At 34.7% G+C, this 27,169-nt stretch overlaps 1 protein-coding gene across 4 annotated transcripts in view; it reads right to left on the bottom strand.

Moving 5' to 3' along the window:
• Positions 1-27,169, bottom strand: part of PIGN (phosphatidylinositol glycan anchor biosynthesis class N) — a 126,230-nt gene that overhangs the window by 46,222 nt on the left and 52,839 nt on the right. For all 4 annotated transcript variants that reach the window (XM_087439316.1, XM_087439314.1, XM_087439315.1 and 1 more), the window contains 8 exons: positions 26,686-26,868; positions 21,270-21,409; positions 18,985-19,084; positions 18,788-18,880; positions 17,627-17,718; positions 14,425-14,533; positions 11,960-12,068; positions 5,183-5,285 (listed from right to left, as the gene is read on the bottom strand). In XM_087439316.1, coding sequence (XP_087295442.1) covers positions 5,183-5,285; positions 11,960-12,068; positions 14,425-14,533; positions 17,627-17,718; positions 18,788-18,880; positions 18,985-19,084; positions 21,270-21,409; positions 26,686-26,868 — 929 coding nt within the window. The remainder of the gene's footprint in view (positions 1-5,182; positions 5,286-11,959; positions 12,069-14,424; positions 14,534-17,626; positions 17,719-18,787; positions 18,881-18,984; positions 19,085-21,269; positions 21,410-26,685; positions 26,869-27,169) is intronic.

The raw sequence follows: 27,169 nt of genomic DNA on the forward strand, positions 1-27,169 counted from the left end.
GGATGCAATACAGGCACATAAACCTCTCAAAAAGAAAAAAAAAGCCAATAAATACATGAAAATGTTTGCCCTTATTGATAAACTAATACGGAAATTAAAACATTAGAGAGATAACATATTCACTTATCATATTTACCTACCTAAAAAAAAATATTGTTGACAAGAGTGTAATGAAAAAGGAACTCGCATACTTTATAGGAATAAATACTTTCTGGAAGGCAATCTAATACTATGCATCAAGAATCTCAAAAATATTCATATACTATAATCCAACAATGTCACTTCTAGGAATTTACCCTGAGGAAATAATCAGATATACCCACTATGATCCCCATATGAAGATGTTTGTTATAATATTGCTTACAGAAGGAAAAACAGGAAACAATCTACATATCTACAGGGGAGTGATTAAATAATGTATGGTACATTTCTAGGCTGGAGTATAATGTGGACACTATAATGTGGACAAAGGAGAAATGTTCATGAGATAAGACAGGGACAGAAGACTTTTCTAATCCTTTTCTGTCCTAGTTTGGGGTAAGTGTCCCACCTCTGTAATCTCCAAAATATTCCATAACAGTACGTATCACACTGTTTTAATCACGTTTGCTTATATGCATTCCCCGCTAGTTTGTAAAATCTTTGTGTCAGTCTTGTCACCACTGCAGGTCCAGCTCTCAGTATTTGTTGAGTGAGTTACTTACCTAACTGAGAGTTACAAAACAATATCAAACAAATCAAACCAAAACAAAAGAAGTTTATTTCTCTTTCAACTTTTTCAACTATAGAACTCTACTCCACATGGCACTATTTCCTAAACATGAGAAAGTAAAAGAAACAAAACGCTTTAAATCTACCACAGATCATAAAACTAAAACACTGAAGACAAGGCGGAAGGAAAGACTGAGGTTTAAGAAAGCATAACAAATCACTTGGTTTATAAGATTCAGAATGGCCAAGAATATGAACAGACAATACATAGAAGAGAAAATATCATTAGTAAAACAAGTATAGGAAATTATACAAAGCTGTACCATTTCTGATCTATGAAAATAGCATTTGATATTCTTAATTTAAAATGGTAATACCAAATACTATGAAGGATATGATGAAACAGGACCCCTCATAGGTTGTTGTTGATATAATAAACTGGCACTGTTCTTAAAACAAAAGTAAAAGAAAAAGTTCATATTCTATGGCCCACCTATACTACATCTGAGAAGTGGCCAAAGTAAATAATGTAAACTATGTAAAAAGCTAATGTAGGGGCCGGCCCAGTAGCGTAGCGGTTAAGTGCGCACACTCCACTGCGGTGGCCTGGGGTTCGGATCCCGGGCGTGCAAGAACGTACCGCTTGTCAAGCCATGCTGTGGTGGCGTCCCATATAAAGTGGAGGAAGATGGTCACGGATATTAGCCCAGGGCCAGTCTTCCTCACCAAAAAGAGGAAGATTGGCGACAGATGTTAGCTCAGGGCTTATCTGCCTCACAAAAAAATAAAAAAAATAAATAAAAAGCTAACATATAAAAACATAACTCAAAATATTATTTATGATAATAAAAAGTGGAAATAAATAAAATGATCAAAAATAGAGGAATGGCTAACTAAATCAAGGTGCATCCACATCATAGAGTATTAAATGTCTATTAAAATGATGGCTAGGAAGCTTACGCACCACCACCTGGGAAAATACTTCTAAAATAAAGTTAAGTAGAAAAAAAAGATACAAAATAGTACATGGACTATGATTAATACTGTGCTAAAAAGACAAATACAGGGCCGGCCCTGTGGCTTGGTGGTTAAGTGCGCGCGCTGCGATGCTGGTGGCCCGGGTTCGGATCCCGGGTGCGCATCGAGGCACCACTTCTCCGTTCATCCTGAGGCCGAGTCCCACATACAGCAACTAGAAGGATGTGCAGCTACGACACACAACTATCCACTGGAGCTTTGGGGGAAAAATTAAATAAATAAAATCTTTAAAAAAAAAAAAAAAAAAGACAAATACAGAGCTAAGACTGGAAGGAAATATACCAGAACATTAACAAGAGAGGCGGGGTTAATAGATGATTTTTCCCTTTATCCCTACTTTCCAAAATACGACTATACTCTTTTTACAATTGAAAAACAAAGATTTAGAATGCCCGTATCCTAGTCATTCTTTAAAATTTAGTTCAACTTCCACATGGGTCCTCGATGGTACCAATTCAGCTCCCCTACTCAAACTCCTTCTCTCCTCAATTTTTATGTCACACAATTCACAACTTTAACTCATAACAATGTAATTGTTGCATTTTGTAATTGCCTAACACTGTAATATAAAGTCCTCATTTTATAGCAGCTTACAACTCTATTACACACTAATTGTTCTGCCTGTATGTCTGCCTAGTGCTCAGGACACTGGAGATGTGAAAGAACAATTGTCGATTAATTGAATCAAGAAAGTATATACTCTGATTTTCAGAGTATATACTTTCAGAAAAAATATACTTTCTAAAAAAATCAGAATCTGATTTTTTTAATATTCTCAGTTATATATTAAATTATTCTTTCCTAATATACAAAAACATGAATTCCGTAGTTCTACAAATAGTGTCACAGATTTATTTCCTTTCAAAAACTATAAACTATGATCATTTTCTTTTGTAAAAAGTAGAGGAATAAATATGATAAAGACAATCTTCCTATGGGACTTTATTTCTTTAGACAATCAATATCTTGTATAAAGTCTGCATATCTGATTTAATAAACTGAAACACCAATAAAATGTCATCACAGGCTCACAGTGTACATAATAAAACCTTACTAAATTAGGATCTGCTAGTTTGGTCTCTGTGCAAATTGAACAGGGCTGAAAAGGCATTAAGTTTTGCATTATAGTTTGTTAAGGAAAGGGATAATATAACAAAATTTCAGAGGGAAATGTTTAACCAACTTAAGAGAACTATTTTCAAGTATTACAATAGCTTCCATTTACATAAAAATAATTAGATGCTGATTAAAAATGAACCTCCTTTATTCATTAAATCAAAGATGCATTGTTAGAATTTAGGATTACTATTACTGTATTTCTAGAAAGTAATAAAGCTGCATTTCTTTTAAATATCCTATAATTCTGACTATTCACTAATTTACAAAGAAACCCCCTGGGTCATCCAAAATAGCAATGTAGAACGAGAGCAGGTGGACTATGTTTTGCAAAACTGATTTGACACTGAAAAATGTACTAATTGAAATTATTAGACTGTGCTGTTTCAGACTACTCCTGTTGAATTTTTTTGCAAAGGTAAGTAAGGTCATACTCATCATTAATATTCTGATTTTAGGCGTGAATTTTCACTTTTTGGATTTTCTTAAAATAAATATGCTCATGATAATCTGTTTTGGTATCTTTCAAGACTATGACATTGAGGATTTAAAATACTATAATACTCATTATCCCCAATGTAAGTTATATGATTAACTTATTCTACATTATGAAATATTTTTTCACTCAAAATTCAACTTTAATTATCCTTTCTTTCTTTATTCCTTTATTTTTAATCCAGCAAACCAGATCTATTTCTAGATTTGTTTGTATTTTTAAATCTACTACACATTCCTTTAAATCTGTTGATTGCCTTAGAATTTCAAGGTTCAAAAAAGAAAAGGGCTTATTGATTATTAAATGACTGTGCAGAAGCTGGTATATGTTTCTGGACCCTATCAAGTATTTACTTGCTTAAGGCAACCTCTGGGTGTGATCTCGTAAATGAAATTCGTGCATCACCCCAAAATGGTAGGTTAGAATAGAAACGATTTTATCTTCTGCTTTCCTAACTAGACTAAAAACTTGCGCATATTCTAATTCATATATACTTTGATAGCTTCTGATTATAACCAAATTATTTATCCTGAAATTTCACCAATAAAGAGGAAAAGAGTGAAGAGTTTTAAGGTTTCATTATGTTTATCACTCTTGAGAAGAATATGCTGATACACTTCAAGTTTTATCTGAAAGTTCGAAGTTCTAAGTCTCAAAGCAAGCCCATCTTAAGATCTAATTAGGTAACTGGTGAAAATTTCCATGTCGCTTATATTACATCTTCATAGCTACCCCCCAGATCTGGTTATATAGGGAGAAAGGAAAAGATAGGAGGTGTGGAGAGCTTTCATAAGAAAAGGAAATTTAGTGCCCCACTGCATCATCTCTATCTGGGAACTACAAGAACACCTGGGGTCTAGGTCACTTAGGATGTTAGGGTCTACCATGAAAAGATTTGAGAACATCCCTCTAATTCTGAATTAGGACAACTAAGTTTCCCAAAGAAGAAACCCACGTCTTGGACCCAAAATGGCTTTACAAAATCATCTAAACTAGGAATAATATGTTGATAGCACACTGTTGAATCCCTAGATTTAGTCTAATTGGGATCATGATCCTACATCTGGGCCAAATTTCAAATTGTCTATGAGTGGTGGTTATTCAATTTGTCTGTTCTACTCGGTGTTTGTTATAATATGCATATTTCTCATCCTCATAAGGATTTAAGTAAAAATGAAAGAAAATTCGAAAGTAAGTGAAGAATTCTTTTCTTCAAAGCAGATGGGGAGAGTATATCACTGTTTTCAGAGTTTTAGAGAATGCTTCAGGATCCATCCAAATTGGGCTGCTAGTTTTTGTTTCAAAAGAAAATTTCAATCTTAAATAAAAGTGGATTCTTTAACTTGCAGGAAAATATTCTGAAAGTTTTCTGAATCAAAAGGAATATTTGGATCATCATATATGTAAGAGTAAAAATTTTAAAAAGTATATTCAAAGAAGAATGAGCAAATCAAAGCATAATTTAAAGTGCACGAAAGAAATGCAACAAAAACTACAATTCTTCTAATTCATTGTTTGAGACTTAAAATTCCTCCATAATCAATCAGAATTTCCAACACTGTAGTAAAATGACATTTTAGCAACCTCAGGAAATAAACAGAAAGACAAAAACAACAGGCAATATTATGAAAATGATAAGAAAAAGAACTGAAGATTACAGATCAAATCACATATAGTTCTTACAGAGTAGAAAATATTTATAACTTATTCCTCAAGATTTACATAAATTTTTCATCTCCAGAGGTTAAATACTCATAGAGAAATGTCAATATAGCATTTAAAACTTGCTACTAAAAATTAAATTTTAAAAACAGTTTATACCCTCTGCTTAGAAGGAGGTAGGTTGACATCAAGGAAAGAAGTATGCTAAACAATCGCTCAAGGAGAACCGTGGGACTCAGTAGTGGCAGGACAAAGGAAGAGGCTGCAAGAAAACAAAGCAGGGTAGTGTCAGTATGAGGGACACAACATATGTGAGTTTAGAAGCACTGACTAATCTATTATCATTTATGGCATTTATTGTTTGTGTGACCTTTAAAATGAGGCTATGTTTGCCCTAATCACTTTTATAAGAAATTTTGAAATTTCATATTTTTAATTAAAATTACATTTCATTGTTTTAACCATATTTTGGTTCAGATTTTCTCAATTTATATTCAGCCTCGTTTGCTGCACTGTTGACTCCTAAATGAATAATTTGCTATTTTCTAATATAAATAACAAAAAATGTAATAAAAAATATTACTCAAGATTCAGCAATTCTTCTCTTAATTAGGCATTTAGTTCAAAGACAACTTACTCCCCAGAAACTGATTTTTCCGAACCTCCTCCTCCTCTAAGTTTTCCCACTGCAGAATATGCACTAAAAATTGTAGTGTGCCACTTAGAAAATTAGAGACAGGAGAAAATGACTTTACCATGCATGAGAGTTGTAATAAGACTAACCTTAATAAGTGAAGTAATCTTTCCCCACACAATAAGAAAGCAACTACTTCAGTGGGAAAAGGGCAGGTGAACGCACAGGGGCTCGGGATGGGGGGCAGGGGCAGGACAGCAAAACGTAAATTCCTCCATGTTTATTTTGGAAAGGAAATGTGCATAACTTCCTAATCCCCCTAGTTAGAATGGCAATATGCATGGAGTTAAATGCTCCAGAGTATGGAGACAGACGACTTGGGATGGAATCCTGGCTGAATCACTTATTAACTGTTTAACCATGGGGCAAGTTTGTTAACCCACCTAAGCAGCACTCCCATCTGTCAAGTAGAGATGGTATAAAAAAGTTGTTGTGAGGTTTAAATACACTTTCATCTATAAAATGCTCCCTGAGCATAGTGCCTGGGATATAGTAGGTGCTTAATAACTGTGAGCTGCTATTAGTATTACTAGTCAACATCTAATAAGTTAAATGGAAAGACAATCTCATTCAAAGTCAAGTCACTGTAAGATTCAAGACTATGCAAGTTATATTTATAGTACCCTTAGACAAACAGCTCCTGATTTTTTTCAGATGTGTAGTTCCAATAACGTTATTGGAACGGAACATTGTAACGGAAAGAAATAACATTTTAATATTTCTTATTTAAAAATCCAGTTCAAATGAGACCTCTTCTGTAAAACTGTATTTTCTATCCTTGTTCTACTTTTGTCTAAAGGATTGATGAGGTGCTAAAGGGGAAATAAGAGTCTCCATTCTGAGTGACACAAGTTAGAACCAGTGTCATAACATATAACCCATTTGGGGATCACAGCATGTTAGCAGAAAATGCTCACTGGAGCTAGACGGTGGTCAATTAGCACCTGGAAGAGATCTCTGGAGATATCACTGACCTACCTATGAGTCAGTTATTTCATGCCTTGCACCATTTGGTAGGCATCCTCTAGTACCTACCTCTTCCAATCCCAAGGAGGAAATATCTCGTTTAAAATATACGTCCAGCCTACAAGAGATGCACTTCAGATTTAAGAACTCATGTAGGCTCAAAGTGAAGGGATGGAAAAAGATATTCCATGCAAGTGGAAAGCAAAAGAAAGCAAAGGGAAGCTATAGTTATATCGGACAAAATAGACTTTAAACCAAAAACAGTAACAACAGACAAAGAAGGTCACTATACAATGATAAAAGGGCCAATTTATCAGGAGGATATAACAATTGTAAATATACATGCACTTAATATAGGAGCACCTAAATATATTAAGCAAATACTAACAGATCTGATGGGAAAAACAGACAATATAATAATAGTAGAAGACTTCAATACCCAAATTTAAGCAATGAATAGAGCATCCAGAGAGAACAACAAGGAAACATTGGACTTGAACCACACAGTACACCAAATGGACCTAACAGAAATTTATAGAACATTCCATCCAACAGCGGCACAATACATACTCTTCTCAAATGCACATGGAACATCTCCAGGATAGATTATATGATAGGCCACAAAACAAGCCTTAGCAAATTTAAGAAGCCTGAAATCATACCAAGTATCTTTACCAACCACAAGGGTGTAAAACTAGAAATCACAACAAAAGGAAAGCTGGAAAACCTATAAATATGTGGAAATTAAACAACACACTCCTGAACAGCCAAGGGGTCAAAGAAGAAATCAAAAGGGAAATAAAACAATATATCAAAACAAATGAAAATGGAAACATAACATAACAAAATCTATGGGATGCTGCAAAAGCAGTTCTGAGAGGGAAGTTTATAATGATAAATGAATAGAGTACTAAGAAAACAGATCTCAAATAAAAGACCTAGCTTTAGGGGTCGGCCTCGTGGTGTAGTGGTTACGTTCACATGCTCTGCTTCAGCAGCCCGGGGTTTGTGGGTTTGGATCCCGGGCACAGACCTACACATTGCTCATCAAGCCAAGCTGTGGCGCCATCCCACATACAAAAATAGAGGAAGACTGGCACAGACATTAGCTCAGGGACAATCTTACTCAAGCAAAAAGAGGAAGACTGGCAACAGATGTTAGCTGAGGGCCAATCTTCCTCACCAAAAAAAAAAAAACCTCACTTTATACCTCAAGGACGTAGAAAAAAAAGAAGAAACTAAGTCCAAAATTAGCAAAAGGAAGGAAATAACACAGATCAGAAATAAATGCCATTTCTCAAACATAAGATTGGCATAAATTCAAAAGCTTGAAAATAATTGATTGGCACTGGTATAAATTTATTGATTGGCATAAATTCAAAAGAGGCTATGGGGAAATAGGCACTCTAATATATTGCTGGCAGGAATGAAAAATGGTACAACACCTCTGGAGGGGAATTTAGCAATATCTAAAAGTACTACATGGGCATTCACCCTTTGAATCAGTTACCAACTTCTAGGAATTTATCCTGAAAACACACCTCTAACACTATGAATATGCATATGCTCAATGGTATTCACTGCAGGATTGTCATTTTTAAAAAAATCATTACTTACCTAAACATGAGAGCATAGGAGATTGGCTAAATAAACAATGTAATACACACACAATGGAAAACTAAATAGCTGTAAAAATAAAGAGCTCTATGAATCGATATGGAGTGATTACCAGGAGATATTATTAAGTGAAAGATGCAAAGTACAAAAGAAGATATATAAAATGCTACCTTTTGTGCAAGAAAGAAGGAAAAATAAGAACACAAGCCTATATCTGTTCACCATTGCAAAGAGAAACACATGAAGGATAACCAGAAAGCAATGAAGGTTATAACCTATGAGAGACTGGGGGCAAGGATTATGGGGCGGAAGTAATATAGGCAGCACTTCTTTGAGCATACCTTTTTTGTACATTTTCTATGTTTGAAAGCATGTGAATATTCTACATATACAAAAAATTAAATCAAAAAGAATGGGAAAGAAAAAAATACCTAAAACAGAAAGCAAACTGAAACAAACAAAGCTAATTGTATTTCAAATAAATACCAAAATCCCAATGAACAAAATGGAGAAAGGAAGGGAGGGAGGGAAGGAGCAAGAATGGGAGGGAGGAAGAGAGGGGGGAAGGCAGGCAGGCAAGCAAGCAAATCCAAGTAATTAGGAACACAGTATTTAACCATAAACCCTTGGTCTTGGGCAGGGTGGAATGTGGCAGGCAAAGTGAGAACTTCAAACAAATCCTGAATAATATTTAGTAAGTTTGTTTATTGTAATGATATGGGTGAAACACTTCTTAAATTATTTTAAATGTATTATAGGATTGAACAAATGAGTAAACGTGTTGATGTTTTTGGGAGACAGGGTTATCATTGTGGAAGGAGGAGCATATAAATATGGAATGGGGAAAGGCAAGAAAGAACTTTGTGGGGATAGACAGAATTAGAGGTATCAGTGTGAACTTAACGATTTCTAAAATATGTATAGGAATTTGTATATGCATGTTTATGTGCACAGTATATATACATGTGCACACATATATATATGTGAAAATGTATGTGTGTATATATTTATATGTAATAGTAGGTATATGTATGTATATTATATACACGCATATATTTCCTAGCTCTGTCCACTGAAGGGCAAAGAAGCAAAGATACCTAGTAGTGATGAGTACAACTAGCACTCAGATCTTGGTCTCTAATATCATCCGCTTGATAAAAAGAACTGTTGCTCCTCAGAGAGATAACTGATTCCAGAGCTGGGGCAGGGTGGATATAAGGTGGATATAAGGTAAGCCTTGTAAGTTAACATCTTAATGCCAGAAAGTAAGAAAGTACTCAAAAAAATTATGGGGTCCTATTCACAAGCTACCTTGAAGGGGCTCTCGCTGGCTAAGTCTGGGACAATTTGAGCACCAAAATATCAACAGTAAAAAGTTATAAACCTTTGAAAACACAGGAGCTCATGAGTCTACAACAATAATCAACAGATAAGTGAATAAATGAAGGAATGGATGAATAGGAAAGAAGGGAGGATTCTTACAGTAGAATGCTGAGAGCCTTCTGGTAAATGCAGTGGGAGTGCTGGAGCTAGAAAATCATGATTTTGTAGCCATCATGACAAAGACTAGATCAGAAAAGACTTATGAATGGATGGAATCTAAGGAAAAATTTTGATGAGAAGGATATTTGATGGTCTTAGAGCGTCTCCCCACAGACAGCTTATTAGTTGCAAGGGAAGGGGAAAAACAGTAAATATACAGTGAAAAAACTGGGCAACACCTTGACAGGGTGATGGAAATTAACATCTCCAATGAGGGACAGATAGAGATCATGTGCCTCCAAATGTGACTCTGAGAAGGACACAACATCACTTATGCAGTATTCTGGCCAATAATGTACAACCTCAATTTAATTACAAGGAAACATCAGACAAATACAAACTGAGTAACAGTCGGGGTGTGGGGTGGGTGGGATTGGCTATATTCTTCAAAAATGTCAATGTCACAAATGACAAAGAATGGAAAAATGCCGTAAAGAACACTACTAGGTCAACTGAAAAATTAATATATGAATGGTAGAATAGATAAAAATATTGAATACGGTGTTTAAAAAATTTTATACATACATACACTCATAAACACAGATAAGGAACAAGCACACAACATGGAGGATGGCTTTCTGTAATTCTGGTAAATGTTCTTTGTTTTAACCTTTTTAGAAGTTTTAGATGTCTAAAAATGAGATATAATGATAGGTGCACAAATTCTGTTTTCTTCGCTTTTCTTCATTGTGGTTTATCGCTAGGTAGTTAAGAAAACTAAGGAGTTGAGCCAGGCTACACTGCAAATAAATGAGGTTATGTGGTAAGCAAAAGCTGGGCTGCTACTTACGTACCCCTAATCTCCTATTTATTATTTGCCATATATTGTTTATCTGATGGTGTGTGTTGTATATGACTGCACATTTGTGAAGGACTTCCCTTTAACAGCGTAGTTGTCATCCATAATTTTTGGTTTCTCTGTGTATTTGAAAACTAGCAAGTCATATGAGAGGTCATTACACAGAGTTACCTCACTAGAATATTAGCCCCCCAGCCCCGTCCCTGCAGAGTGTAAGCTCCAGAAGGGCAGGGATTCAGTCTATCTTTATTATTCTCAGGGAACAGAACAGTGCCAGACATATTACACACTGAACACAATTTTTTAAAATGAAGGAGCAGTCATAGATATTGTTCATGCAGAATGAATGTAAATAGTAACTTTATTAATCAAGATAATATAAAAGGGAAGGCCTGCAGAATGCCCATAATGAAATGAAGCTTACATAATGAAAATGAAGTTATATATATAATGATAGCAGTTATTGTCCAAGAATAATTTCCACTTATACACTGACCAAGGTGTTCGGAAAAGCTGCTTCCTGTTGTATTTTTAAGCCTCTGCTTGGATTTTAAAATCAATCCAAGGAAAAACACTCCTATCTCTTAATCCTCTTTTTAAAGTGAAGTACCATCCAAAGATCTTTTAATGATGAACAACAAAAATCATTTAAAAAAATATAAAGGTTAAATTGCACATCACTTCATTCACAGGCATTATAAAGTGTCTTTTTTTTTTTAAACGAAAAACCTGGACTTAAAAGCTTGCTCCCGTCCTCTAGTTGGAAGGAAAAGCCTAGGTCCTTAAATTACATCTGTTTGCTTCACATGCATATTCCAGCATTCTTAAGTAAGAGTCCTATAGAGAAACATGTTTTGGAACGTTTAACTGGCTTTATAAAATATGTAATGTATTGGGAGGAGACTAATCAATGTTATTTTCAGCAAGAGAAATACAGATAAAATTTATCTGTTTCCTAGTCCCTGTGTAAGAACTGAGAATTTATGAATTGACATGAAATTTCAGCAAAGGAATCTCTTCACAAAACCCTCTTCTGTTCTGGAATCACTTAGATTTTTATCAGATGTGAATAAATATTCACACCCTTATTACCAGGTCATAAATATTCTATCAAGTAATTTTTATTAACACATGAATGCTCACAAAAGTTCTAATTTTCTTTGTCGAATTCAAGTAAAAGATAGAAATAAATGCTGGTTGTTATTATTTTCCTGCAATAAAATTATTTCTTTCAATAACAATAATACAGATATAAATGGATAATTTTAAGATATGACTTAATGTAAAGTTATCTCCTTTGGTTTGATTGACCTCTTACCTAATGTTATCCAGCTAATAATCTGATTAATACGAGGAAGTCCTTGTTTCTTGAGTAGACTGTTATGGGTGCTATACACAACATACATGGAAAGCACTGTGCTCAGCATCTGAAAAAAAATACAAAACACATAAATAAAAGAGAAGGCAGTGAGAGACTAATTTACATATTAGAAAGAATACTTTAAAAATTGCTTAAACAATTGGAATTTGGCCAAAATGCTATTGAAATTGGACCAGCTCACCTTCTTGTGACCCAGGCTAAGAGTTAGAACTCTTGTAAAGGTCCTCCTTTACAAGCATGAAACGAAGCATTTTACACTTTCAAGAGCATTTTGGCATACATTATCACATAATGAATAGAAATATTCATTATTAACTTTGAAAGTTTCTGAAATCAAGAAAACGCAGAGGATGAAATGTATACAGCTTAGTGTTGATGGTTTAGTGTCTTCTACCTCTGGCCCTCACCCACATTATTCATTCAACATGTATTTGCAGCCTGAGTATTCACCTGATACTGGGAATACAAGGAGCATAATATTTCTCAAGGAATATACATAAACTAGTGTAGAGTTGGTAAACTACTTGTAGGCTGGTGGCCCGTTTTTAGAAATACTGTATTATTGGAACATAGTCACTCCCATTCATTTACGTGTTGTCTATATAGCTCCCTTTGCATTACAATGGTAGGGCTGAAAATTTACAACAGACTCCATATAACCCATAAGCCTAAAATATTAACAATCTGGCTCTTTAGAAAAATGTCTGCTGACCCCTGACCTAGTGGATTAACTACCATTTTAAGATATGAGCTCATATATGGCTGTGAACAAGGTAAACTCTCTTAGAGATCAGATTAGCAACCTCATCACCAAATCTTAGAGATATATTTAATTGACTCATATTTTCAGTGAATTAAGAAGAAAAAAGTGCTGTCACTAAAGCTATGACACAATCCTAGGATCTTTTCAATTGTAAGACACAATCTCATTTCAGAGATGTTAAAACGTGAAAAGATATTTATCTTGGAATCAATGAAAAATATGCTATACAGTAGAGGAATTAATGCAAATTAATAAGGTTAATGTAAAAAGGAATTTCTTAACAGATTTACCTTATACTCATGGGTATTTTGAACAAAGCCCATGGGAATTTTAATATGATATTCTTTGCTCCTATAGTGAGATTCAGAAACAATCACTTCTGCCACAAAGTACTCATTATTATAGGTGAATTCTGTCAAAGCTACTATGAGCGTTAGTGTAAAGGCAGTCAGTGTACCATTGAAAATGAAAGATATGTTCCAGTGGCTTGACAGGATCTTTGACAAAATATTTCTTCTTTTTTTATATGTTCTCTAAGAATGAATTAACATCTTTTAAGTGTTGTATATTTTTATTTCAGGGTATTCTTGGAAATATTTTCTATTATCCTGTTCTGAGGAAATTTTTTTTTTAGTGAGGAAGATTGTTCCTGAGCTAACATCTGTTGCCAATCTTCCTCTTTTTGCTTGAGGAAGATTGTCCCTGAGCTAACATTTGTGCCAATCTTCCTCTATTTTTTGTATGTGGGATGACGCCACAGCGTGGCTTGATGAGTGATGTGTATGTCTGCACCTGGGATCTGAACCTGTGAACCCCGGACCGCCGAAGCAGACTGCGTGAATCTAACCACTATGCCACTGGGCCAGGCCCCTGAGGAAATTTTTTGAGAGACTCATATAAGGTGTTTTTTTTTTTCAGTGTTCTAGATGTGGTTTTTTAACTTAGATTTTTATTGTTTAAAAGAAAAACAAAGTGGTTTCCACTGTTATCTACAAAAAAGCTATCATTTTACAGAATATGACATTACATAATCTCTATTTCTCACAACCCTATTAGTTATTAACTCTGCTTTACAGGTTAAAAACAAACAATCTGACGTTACATTACTGAAAATCACACATCTAGTATGCAGCATAACTGAGAATTGACTCAATTTTGAACTGTCAAATTCAAAGTTCTTTTCACCACACCAAAGCCACTAACCAAGGTGAAGTTTATTTTCTCCTAGAACTTGTCTGAAGTCTTAAACTGGCTATTCTTCACATAAATATAATCAAAGGCTACTTTCACTTCAAAGAAGCTTACCTTTTTCCTGACCCAAATGAGAACAACACAGAATCTCGAGTCCAAAGCAGACCCTTTCCAGCTCAGCATTTTGGTCAATACAGACGCCTCTTGTGTCTCCTTAACTTCTGCTCTCTAGGCATCTTGGGGCTGCCTATTGACCTTTTTGCTATTTCATACCTTTTAGAGAATATATTTCCATGTAATATCTTAAACAGAAAACTGTCTTCTCAGCTGACAGATATTGGGTAAAGTAAACGTCATGGCATCTTATGAACAACATAATTAAAGACAACCATAAGATACATTTTGGTATATCATTAGTATAACATAGTGTTGAAAATCCATAACTGACCTGTAATAGATGCAAAAATAGCTCTTCATTTACAAAACTGTCTTTCCTTTTTGTGAGAGATGTTACAACAAACAGGGATAGCAGAAGCAGCAGCAAGCCTGCACTCATTCTGTTTTAAAACACAATTCACAATTTCAAATTTTCTTAAGATATTTACTGAGCACATATTATATGAAAATATAAGACATTTTACTCTACTGTAGAACTTATTTGGTTTAATCAAGATGAAGTAGCAAAATGGATACACAGGTATAATAGGAATAAAAACCTTAGGATAAAGATACTATAGGGATGGAGTTATTTGTAACTTCTCACAATTTTTTAAGTATCTTTACCTTAATTCTATAATTTGATTTTTAAAACTTTTATGCATACCAACTATGATAATTCTTAGCCTGATTAGACAAATTTACAGAAAACAATATGAAAGATAGCTAAACAAACACATCATCAGTATCTATAACACACATTTTCTGACTATGAGCATTTAACTCATACAAAAAGGATCTGTATTTACAATCCATACTACTCCTAGCAGGACAAACTGCTCCTTTTTATCACTGACCTTGGTGACCTTTAGCCAGCTATTCCTGGCTAAAGGAAGAGTAAGAAGGCAGTTACAAGGGTGTCATGCAGGTGAAACATTTTGTACAGTAATGAAACAACAAATTATACTTTTTCAAGAACACCAGGTGTACTATGGTTCCTGAAGTCAAAGGAGACTGACATCAAGGAAATGGTATACTAATGTTGAGCTCTGACTCTCATTTCCTAAAAATCTGAATAACATAGGATGACTGAAATTGAGGACAGAATCTGGAACCTAGCAATATAACAGAACAAAAAGGAGTTGGTTTAAGAGAAATACGACAGAGCAAAAGGCAGGGCTAGAGAGACTGCAAATCAGGAATTCCCAGGAAAACGTGTGTTTGGTTTTTTTTTTGATTCTTCTAATATTCTTTTTGTGAATCATAAGGGAAAAAAAGTAGTTATACATTCAACATGGATTATCATTAAAATTTATGAAAAACAGCCATGTGTGATCAAGATTCTTTGTTTGGGGCTACTCCGGTGGCCTGGTGGTTAAGTTTGGCACGCTCTGCTTTGGTGGCCTGGGTTTAGTTCCCAGGTGCGGACGTACACCACTCGTAGTGGCCATGCTGTGGTGGCAACCCACATATAAAATAGAAGAAGACTGACAACAGATATTAGCTCAGGGCGAATCTTTCTCAGCCAAAAAAAAAAAGAAAAGATTCCTTGTTTGCTTTTGCTTTTTTCAAAATAATGTGGTATTTTAATTCATTGACAAATGTTTTTACTTTAGAGAACTAGAGTAACAGGGATTTTATAGCTATGTTATATACATTTTTGCTTTTTCTTTTAATTTTATCCTTACGTGTTTTACATATCTATCATTGTAATTTTCTAAAGAAGGGAGGTGATGTGAGAGTTCAAATGGAGACCAGAAATTTCTCCATGAACCAGGAGTCAAAACAGTGAAGTTGCAAACATAGCTACTAAGAAATCAACACAAACAAATCACTAAGGAATTAAAAAGTACAGAGAGAAACAACATAATTTTGTGTGTGTGTATGAGGAAGATTAGCCCTGAGCTAACAGCCGTTGCCAATCCTCCTCCTTTTACTGAGGAAGATTGGCCCTGAGCTAACATCCGTGCCCATATTCCTCTATTTTATGTGCGACGCCTGCCAGCATGGCTTGATAAGCAGTGCATAGGTCCGAGCCTGGGATCCGAACCATGAACCCCAGGCCACCGAAGCAGAGTGCAAAAATTTAACCACTACGCTACTGGGCCAGCCCCACAACATAATTTTTAAAAATATAAATTAGATTTCTCATGTTTTAATAAGTTTGCTTCCTGAATTCATCTTGACTACAATACACAAGTGGCAAATTTCTACGAAGACCATTTATACAATTTCTTTTCCTTCTAACATATGATAAATTCTGCTCAACTATATCAATACCGCTTGAGCAGGACAGACAGGCAGAGACTGATTAAAGGAGGGAAAGGGGCTTCCTAGAGACAAGAGCTCACAGAGCAATATGAAGCAAGAAATAAATGAAAATATTTGAATTCATCCTCTCACATACTATTTTTAGTTTATGATAGCTGCAAAATGTTTTTACTTAGTAACACTAATAAAGTATGGATTAGAAGGTTTGGTCTTAGAATTCCATACAATTATTTGGGGCTCTGTTAATAAATTTGACTTCCTGGAATAATTCCTGATCTAGTCTATTTTGGTATTCTTACAGAAATGAGACAAAATGTGTAGAACCTCATAAATTAGCACATACTTCAGAAAACATTGTTTAGTTAATCTTCCTTCAGTTAAAAGAGATATACCCTCATCTATTAAAGATTAGGTTAAAATGTTAAAAAAAAAATGCTTATACAGTTCAAAAGAAAGTAACATGATTACAAGATTAGAAAAAAAGAGAGAAAATGGTAAATGAAATAATGATCATTTAGCTTGGCAAGCACACGCATGCACGTACACACACACACATACACACACACACAGAGCCAGTAGATTATTTGATACTAATTTAAAAGTAAGTTAAAATTAAAGGTAACCAATTATTTTACAAATTTATTTAGGACATACTGAGGAGAAATAAATACAACAGCAGCATGGGGAATTCAGGTAAGGTATACAGACTTCTCCAACAGTTTAAGTGATTAAACATGGGAAAGTTGCCAAGGTACATAGAGTTTCTTCCCATGGACATCTATACATTCAGATTAGAACAGGAGAGAATTTCCTTTTCCTAAGACATTTAAACTGTAGACATGCTCAAACGCAAAGACACCCATTATATCAATGGCTTTTTAACCTTTTTGTTTTGGTAACAGAAACATTTTTTCATATGAAACCTTTTACCAATTCTCCAACACACAAAAGATAACAAAACTTTCTAGACTTTTCTTTTGGCATTTTAAGTTATCACTGTTTGGCACAATTTCATTTTTTGTGAAGGCCCAGAAGCATCTCCAGGGATATTTAATGACTCTCAGAGCCTGGGCCAAAATTATGACTAATGGTTTGATATTAGTATTTTAACTTCCAGTTTGTTCACGTGATTTTAAACTCATGACCAAGATTAGGTTCACATTTCATAGTGTTAATTGAGAAAAACAACTGTTATTGAAAAGAAAATAAAATATCATTCATACACTAGAGAGATATCCGGCTCTCGTCCTACAACAGGCATCAGAGGGAACGCTGCCAGGAGCAAAGAGAAGAAAATCCAACTCAGTGAGGTGCTCTAAAATAAAGAAAAAGTTATCTTTAGACAAATATGGTACGGAAAACTGTCTTCACTGTTTCACAGACTACATGGCTGTGAAAATAAAAGGAAAATGCAAAGGCTTACATCTATTAAGTTTAAAAAGTAATATAGTTACTATGTGTAAAGGACCTGTTATATAGTAGGTACTGTATTAGGTATAATATGAGCATTATCTCATTTTATCCTCACAATAACCTCAAGTTGTAGCTTTTATTATTCACAATATTTCAGATGAGGAAACTGAGCTCAGAGATGTTAAAGTAAAAGTAGTATCAGGTCTATGACTAGTAAATAAAAGAACCAGAATTTAAACCTGGGCCTGGTACTTCAAAGCAAGTGCTTTATTCAATTTATGTTATGCCATATATTGATTACCTCTGTAAGAAAGCTGTCTCCAATCATAATCAAAATGATTGAGCCAAGGAGCAAAATAAGTAAAAATACTTCTAATTGGAGAATTTTATAAATTCTCATACAGTGGAAAGAAGATATTTCGATCTTCCTGCTACCCCCATCAAAAAGTATTAAAGTGGAAACATGAGAGTATTGATTGTAGAAGCACACTGTAATTCCCTGCCTAAAGGAAGAAAATCAGGAGTAATTACATTTTAAAGTAATCTATCATGAATATATACTTCTCCAGGAAAAAATCTGAGGTGGCTCAGGGCCAGGAGGGAGGTGACTCCTCTGACTCAAGTCCAGAGCGCGGCCCCTCAGCCCCTGCACTGCTCTGGGCAGTTCCTCAGCTGCTCCAACATTTAGATCTTTGAGGCTGAAGAAATCTAGGAAATGCTCCAGAGAAAGACCTATCAGCTCTGCTTCTAGAGTATTTCAATCACCACATGACCAGCTCATTTTGATACGAAAGTCTATGTGAATCACTGAAACCTTAAAGGCAACCTTAATCCTCCTGTCAAAAGGACCAGGCTCTCTATGTAAGGACACATTCCACTTTTTTGTTTAAAAATGAACAATTCCCTGGGTTAAACACATATCAAAACAAAGTAGCTCCCAATCTGTCTAGTATCAAAATGAGTACTTATACCTTTGCTCGAGTCCACAGCTGAGTGATAAACGGCCAGCCCGCAAATGCAATGAGTCCGGCTGTAAGCATACAGCGGTAGAAAAAACTGAGAACCTAGTCATGCATTCCAAAGAAGAAATGAAAAGTTAGGTCATTTAAAAGGAGTTACATATATATGAAAGCGATCTGAAAATGTTGTAATGCGGTAAATGACTTACTAATACTTCAATTCCCAGGGTAAAGACTAACAGGTATCCAACGAAATGCCTCGGAGGAAAGCGCAACAGTGATGCAACAAGGTCTTGAATAACTTGAAATCTGTTTAATGAGATTATTTATAAAAAGATTATTTATACTCTACATTGAATAAAAATATTAGGTCATAAATAATAAAAAATAAAAACTTTCTGCAAAGCTAGACATCAGGGAATTTTCAATTCATAGATTATTCAAAAATTGAGATAATCTCTAATAGATTTATTTCAATGGCTTTACTTATCTAAATTACTTTTTTTGAAATCTAGAAGTATTTTAGGAAAAACTGTAACTTCTGAATTAATTTCATAATGACCACAAAAATTTGCTTGGTTTTTTATAGATAGTAATGAAAATAAGTGAGTCTTGTTTGATCTTAGTTTAAACATGGGTACATACAACTACAGATATAATAACAGAAATAAAATACAATGAACCCAAATGAATAAAATGGAAAAAAAATTCTAAATTCACCAAGGTTAATCTTATATTGAAATCTCAACTATCCTAATGAAATAAAGGTAAGTTTTCCTAATCTAGGTAGAGAAAATCTTAATTGCACTTTTTCACCGAGCTAAATAACCTTTTCCAAACCCAATTTAAGATGTCACTAAATTATACACTAATTGTAATTAAATGTGAATATATAACCATTAAAAATGCATTATACACTTCAGTACTTTTTACACTTCACCACTGGAAAAAAAGCTTTAGCATTTATAGTGCATTATTAAATAGTTAATTATGAAAGTCAGTATATTTGGTTTATGACCTTTTTCTGATTGAAAACAATGGTTACATAATATATCAAAACGATCAAGGTGCCATGCAGGAAAGAAAAGCTAACATCAGTCAAAAGGAGGATGTTTCTTTCATTCTCAACAGTGAATAAGCACAAATAAACAAAAGATAATTTTGTTAAAACATTTTTTTCTAGAAGAAAAGTGAATTTCTACATTTTATTTTACATATAATCTATCAAAAAGAAAGATAGAATATAACATACTTTCAAAATCACATTTTCCTTTAAAATTTAAATATATATGTCATCTTCATAAATTAGGACATTTAATAATTCAGGAGGGGTTCTGTGGTAGAATAGAATTTTCTGCAAGGATAAAACCTTTCATTCTAAAAATTTAAAAGCAGATTAAATGACATTAGAAAAAAATCTGATTTAAATATGTATATCCAGCAACCCTATACCCTTCAAATGGAGAAGTAACAGTATGTTCTTTTGCCCATGTCTTTTTGCCTTATATTTTAAGATGCTATATTTTAAGCATTTTAATATTAATTTTTATTTTTTATATTTTTAACATTTTAATATTTTTAACACTTAATGTTTTTAAAGAATGGAAGAGGTGGTCAAAGCTGGAGTTAGCAAAAATTAGAATAAAAATACACATTGTGTCATGACACACGTTAGCCAACCCTGAAAATATCCCTTTATTCTGGGCTCTCATTCCCTGGGCTGTTTTAGGGGTCTGGTTTTCTCAGAGGATGCCTGGATGTCCACAACTAAGTTTAAATTCGAGATTATTGGTGCAAATACAGAAATCAACAAGATCTACAACATGACCCTTGCTGCCTGTGAATGTGAACCAGCACAACATTTTAGTGGTTTTATTTTAAGTGCTTGAAATTTGCCTGAGAGCCCTACCTCTGATGTTTCTACAATGGCAGAAATCCATTTTAAGTCTACCTGTGAGGAAGTACTTAAAGGTAGAACCACAGCACATGTGAATAATATCCACTCATCTTTGCATGTACGCATTACCAGATTGGATTTAATTGCAAAGTTTCATTTATCTAGGTTTACAGGGTGGCTAGGAAAGGAGGGGCAAAAATGTACGGAAAGAAAACATGCAAATTTCTTTATGAAACACAGAGATACGCTGGAATCTGAGATGATAAGACAAGTTCAAAATGTAAGCTACTCCTAGTATGGTACAATCAATATTAATTATTTTATTTTTACTCCAGATTTTCCTTCTAAAAGATACCCAGAGAAGGGAACAAGGTCAATGCTACCTCAGGGCAATCAAGATGAAGTCAAAAGGGAAAGGTAAATCAAAAAGGAAGTTTATATGCAAGATTTATGCTGTTATAAATGATGTGGGAGTGCTTGGAGATTTCAGGGTATTACAAATATCTTTGATGACATGCTACAGAAACCTAATGCACTTTCAATACAGATTTAATTATCAGTGAGGTGAAAAACAAAACAGCAAGATGTGTTACTTACTCTCTTAGAACCGCATACCATGTTGGCACTGGCAATAAACAATATACGTAATAAGTCCAGGGGCAGGCTTGAATCAGCAGGAAAAATACTACTAAAACGCCAATAGCTACAAAACCGTATGGCAGGAGAAGGCTTGTTTTCTGAAAATCAAACAAAACATTGAAATACTTCCAAACTCATGCTAATTAATAGGTTTTTAAGAGATTTTATAAAGTGATGAAAATATATTACTTTCGTTTCAATGGTTCTACAACCAGATGATTAATCTAAGAACTGCATTTTAAGAAATCTGTCATTAAAGAAGCATATTACAGAAGAAAAAGCTAGATAGCCTGGAATTGCTGCAATTAGGCAATTCTCAATTTAAAAGTGACTATGTTCCAAGTCTGCCTGCAAGTAACTTGTTTAGAACTCCCAACATATTTCTCCTTAGTAACAATTTTAAAAATGTTGATTGAGTTCTCTGCCTAGCTCACAAAAACCCATTTAATCCACAATTAACTGTGGGACCTAATCTTCATTTGGAACAATGTTTCCATCTATTCAAACTCCAACTTGACATGCTGCCCACGCTTCTCTCTCCACTGACCAACCACAGTAGGTTCATTCAGTCTCATCTCCTCTTCCAACCACCTGCCAACCAAGAAAGGAGTTCCTCAATGTAAGTCACCAGCGATGGCCTCCATGGGCTGTGAAGGGCCATTGGGGCGCTGGGCCAGGAGTAACGATGCAAGGGCCAGGGACAGAAGTTCCAATGATTGGGAAAGCTGTGATGCTGAGAACAGCATCACATATATACTGATACGAATCACATATATACTGAAAGGATCATATATATACTGATATGAATCACATATATACTGATATGAATCACATATATACTGATTACAGAAAGCTATGATGCTAAGACCAGCACAGGAGAAAACACCAGGAATGGAGGGGTAATGTGGTGCTCTCTTGCCCCCATTCCTTGTTTTCTCTATTTTCCCCTTGCTTTGCTAGCCAGAGCTAAATAAGTTGAGAATTAAGAATTACCTTCTGGAGTAGGGGAATTTAGAGAGCAAAAGCAGAAGATTTTTTTCCGCTTTATAATTCCTCCCTACTGGCCTAAAATGTCAACAGAAAGGAAGTAAGAACCAAAGATAAACTAGGGCATAGTTGTAAAAAGGAAGGCAAAACACAGCATTGTATTTAAGAGTTTGGAGCTACACAGATCAGAATTCAAATCCTGGCTCTGTTACTTGCTCACTGTATGACCATGAGCAAAGTACAAAACTTTTCTGAGACTTAATTTCACCCCATCTATAAAATGGGAATAATGATTCCAATAGGTATTTATCAAGGTTAGTAATGCTTAAATGAGACTATGTAAAGAGGTTAACAAAATGCCCTAAATATTACTACTGTTTAATAAATAATGGCTGCTATTATTACTTTTATTTTTATTCTTTCCTCCTCTACCTTTTTGCATTAGTCCCATAAGTCACTACAGAAACACATAGTGAATAGCACTGGAAATGGAGATGTTTGAGATAGCAATGGAGGTCCCATAGCAAGGGGATGGGAGAAGAAGGGGAAAATCCCAAATAGATGTGGACAGCTGGTGTCTCTAAAGCTGAAGGTGGCTGAGGCAGGTATTCATTGGTTTCACCTCATTTTGAGAATAGTAAAATAATAAGAAAAGAAGTTTAAAAGAGTACATAAAAAAACACTCAAGGAATTTTCTAGAGTCAGTACAATATGGTATAATTATCTAATCCTTTGACATATAAAGTAATAGATATTACAAATGACATCTACTTGTACGAAACTAAATCATAAAGAATTCGGTTCAGCTGAATTGAAAGGATTTTAAACAATGAGAGTGGGGGACATTCTCTACTTCATCATGAATTGACTCCCTGCCTCCCCATGGCCCCCTAAAAAACACCTGACAATAATAAACCATGCCATGTGCATTGTGATTACTCCTGCAACCAACAAACATTTAATAAATCGCATACTCCACGCTCTGCTCTGTGCTAGGTGTGGCCTTCAAGGAGTTTAAACCATACAGTTGGAGATGGAATCGTGGGATTGGTTTAAGGGATTAATATTTTGGGATTTTACTAAGTAATAAGAGAACAAGGAAAAGTATGTGGCAAAATAAAGATATTTAGTTCTAAAGCAAAAAACATTTGAATTGGCAAAAGCAAAGGAGAAGAGTATATAGAAGTTAAATGCAGAGTTCCATTAAGAGGAGCTGTGGCAAATTACATTTAAAGAAAACAGAATATTCACTGCAGACTTGCCTGTAATAGTGAAAAACTAGAAATTACCTGTATAATCTAGGGACACTGTCATGAGAAGTGACATAAACTTTAGAGTCAGACCTAAACTTAATTCCAATGCTGCCATTGTATTTGCTTGTCAATTTCACTAACCCATTTAGCTTGTCTAAAGCTCTGTTTCCTCATGTGGCAATGGAGCATAATATCTGTTGCAAGCTCATCTCTCACTCCCCTTCCAGCCCTCTATAGTCTTAGCCATGTCAATGACTTACAGCTCTTCCAAAAAGCCGTGCTACCTCACTCCTCATTTGGCACATGCTGCTCTCTCTGCACATCGTTTTCCTTTTTCCTACTGGGCTATCCTACTTACCTCTTAAGATTTCCCTTTGGCAATAACCTGCTCTGTGAAGCCCCCTGCAAGCATCACATTCTAATACGTGCACAGCTGCAATCACCTCCCCTCCTAAGTGCTCCTCAGGCCTCCCTTCAGTCAATGTGATTGACTAGCGGCATTTTATTCTTTCTTCCCAACTGGTAAGGTTGCGTCACTTCACTAGATTATAAACTTGCTGAAGAGGAATCAGAATGTTTTTGCCAACAGAACAAAGTGTTCAAAATACTTGTAATGACCTCAGCTGTAATGGTCAGTTTTATGTGTCAACTTGGTTAGGCTATAGTCCCCAGTTATTCAATCAAATACTAATCTAGTATAGCTGTGAAAGTATCTTGTAGATGTGATTAAAGTCTGTAATCAGTTGACTTTAAGTAAGGGAGATTATCCTAGATAATTAGGGTGGGCCTGATTCAATCAGTTGAAAGGCTTTAAGAGCAGAACAGAGGCTCCCCTGAGGAAGAAACTGCACCTGTTGAGTGCAGCTTCAGCTCCTGCCTGCAAGTTCCAATCTGCCCTTTCTGATGGCCTGACCTATGATTTAGGACTTGCCTAACTAGCCCCCACAATTACATAAGCCAATTCCTTACACTAAACCTCTTAATATGTAGATCCTACTGGTTCTGTTTCTCTGGTTTAACTCTAACTGATACACAAACTAAATATAAAGTCTGACCCTATATTCTAGCATTTGAGGCCTATTAATTACTTCTGCCTAATCTATACTGTATTATCTCTTAGTAGGCACTTGAACAAACCTCCCACATTCTACCCAACTTGAACTATTTATTTTAAAGGCAGCATGGTGTAGAAAGAACATGAATTTCAGTATTAGAAAATATTAGTTCTGTCATTAACACTAGTGTGTCTTTGAAGAAAATATATCTCTCTCTGAGCCTAACTTGCCCCATCCATATAATGGGAATCATAACCACCAAATTTAGGGTAGTGTTAAGCTTTACTGAATAACACACGTAAAGCACCCAGGACAGTCCTGGAATAGTGGGGCTCAGGAAACATCACCTATATGCCAGCAGAATAACACATTTTCCCAAATCTGTCTCTGTTTACATCATTCAATTTGCTTTAATTCTCATCTCCCTATAGTCTGACTGTTAACGTTCCAGCAAGACTTACTTTTTCCTGTTATCATCAGCCTAACTAGAGAGTTCTCCTTTATTTAAAATAGGATAGTCTTTGCATCACACTAAACTTAACATATATTAAAGCTGTTAAATGTTAAAGTTGTCTCATAATGTGTGTAGTATAGGGACCTATATCTGATAAGGTGGTTATGTGTGTACATCTCTTACCTACTTTACTTACTTCTAAGCTCCTTGAGGATAGCACCTGAATTTTATATTTCTTTGTATAGTCTATGCAGCATCTAGTACTGTACTGTACACTCAATTAAATATTTGCCACATTATCGGATTAATAATAAAGAAGAACTATCAGCTATGAAATCTGCTGACACATCAATCTAAAGGCATATCCTTTCTCAACACCCCAAACAGCAAGATAAATACGAAAAGGCAGCGTCTGAAACAAGACCACTCTGGATTCAGACCTCGGTTCCTCCACATCCTAGCTGAGTGGCCTTTTGCAAGTCACTTAGCTTCAGTTTCCTCTTTTGTAAAGAGAAATTATAATCCTACTTTCAGCACTGTTATGAGTTTAAAATGACAAAATAAATGTAAAGTACCCAGGAGAATGCCAAGATATATCCATTATTAAAACATGATTGTTTCTGTCTCTTTTCCTACCATGTAAGAAAGTATTCCTAGTCTAGCCAATTTCACATAACATTCAAATAATGAAAATTACTTGGAGGAAATTATTTAAGATGCATTAAAGTACTATAAAAATTGGAATAAACACTACTGTTCTCCTTCCATTACCGAAAAATAAAATATAAAATTGGAAAAAGTTACCACAGGAAATGTTTCCAGACTATTATTAATAATAATACACCATCTGGGTATATTACCTTTCAGAGGATTTGGACATGGTAATAATCATTAGCGAGAGGGAAGCAAAGGAAATGGAAGTGGGATATTCTCCCTGGTAAATGATAGTCAGCAATGTATTTTAAAACAGTAAAGTGTTTTAATGAGGTAAAACCACAGTGTTATATTTATACTATTATATTTTCTCATTTATATGAAATATTATTAAAGAGGTGGTTTTTTTTTGCATTGAAAGTACAGTAAACTCAGGACTAATTCTTAAAATGAGGATAAATAGAAAGTGCCAGAAATTTGTATTTCAGAAAGTTGAAAGAAGGTAAGAACAGTTCCAGAAAGACATATACATTATTTAAAAAGGAACCTTATGAATAGTGATTTATGGCTTTCTAGCTCCTATTTTTTTAGTATCAGATAAAGTTAAATATATAGCTTCAAAGTAGTTTTCTGATCACCTGTACTAGAAAGATATAGAATACTTATAACATGGGAAATAATTATAAAAAAGAACAGAAAATCAACCCAGTCAGTGCCATAGGAGAATTTAAATTATACAGGTATCTTTATAGCCCTCTTAAAGGGCCATTATTATTAATACACCCTTTTCCCAACTAAAGAAAGAGAGACAACTGAGAAAAAAAGAACAAAAGCAAATGAAGGGTAAGAGTTATCTTAGTACAACTTGCACATTGTATGAACTCATTACAAGTGATTTGATTAGCTTTCTTTCCTCAGTCCTAGTGATTTTACACCATCATCTGACTCTCCATTATAGTTTCTGAACATACCTTAACTTCTTTACTAACACCTCTGGTAAGGCTGGAATGAGACTTGATGATCAACAAAGAAGCATAAGATGTCCATCCCACAAAACCAAGAACAACAGTGATGCCCAAAAAGAATCTGTCATAAGTGTGATAATAGGACAGTCCTCTCAATGCAAGATGAATCAGCTCCTTGCAAAGGGAGACCTATGGAAAAAGAAAAATATAACTTACCACATGGGAATAATAAGAAAACCTAAGTCTCAAAGGAAGGAAAATTATTAAAATTAGAGTGAGTAACTGTAGATGCTGGATCAAGAAAAGATTTTAATTGTTTGAGGATCTTGCAAAGTAGAAGAAAAATTCCTGAATACAATGAATGTTTAAATCTTGATTAAAAAAAGGTATTTTAAATGTAAACTATTTATGATACATATAGTGATTTAAAATGATTCATTTTGTGGAAATTATCTTCAGATGACATGAAAGAAAGAAATGAAGGCTCTCT

Source organism: Ceratotherium simum, chromosome 14, assembly GCF_057802395.1.
Source record: "Ceratotherium simum simum isolate JZ-2026a chromosome 14, ASM5780239v1, whole genome shotgun sequence".
Classification (NCBI taxonomy): Eukaryota; Metazoa; Chordata; class Mammalia; order Perissodactyla; family Rhinocerotidae; genus Ceratotherium; species Ceratotherium simum.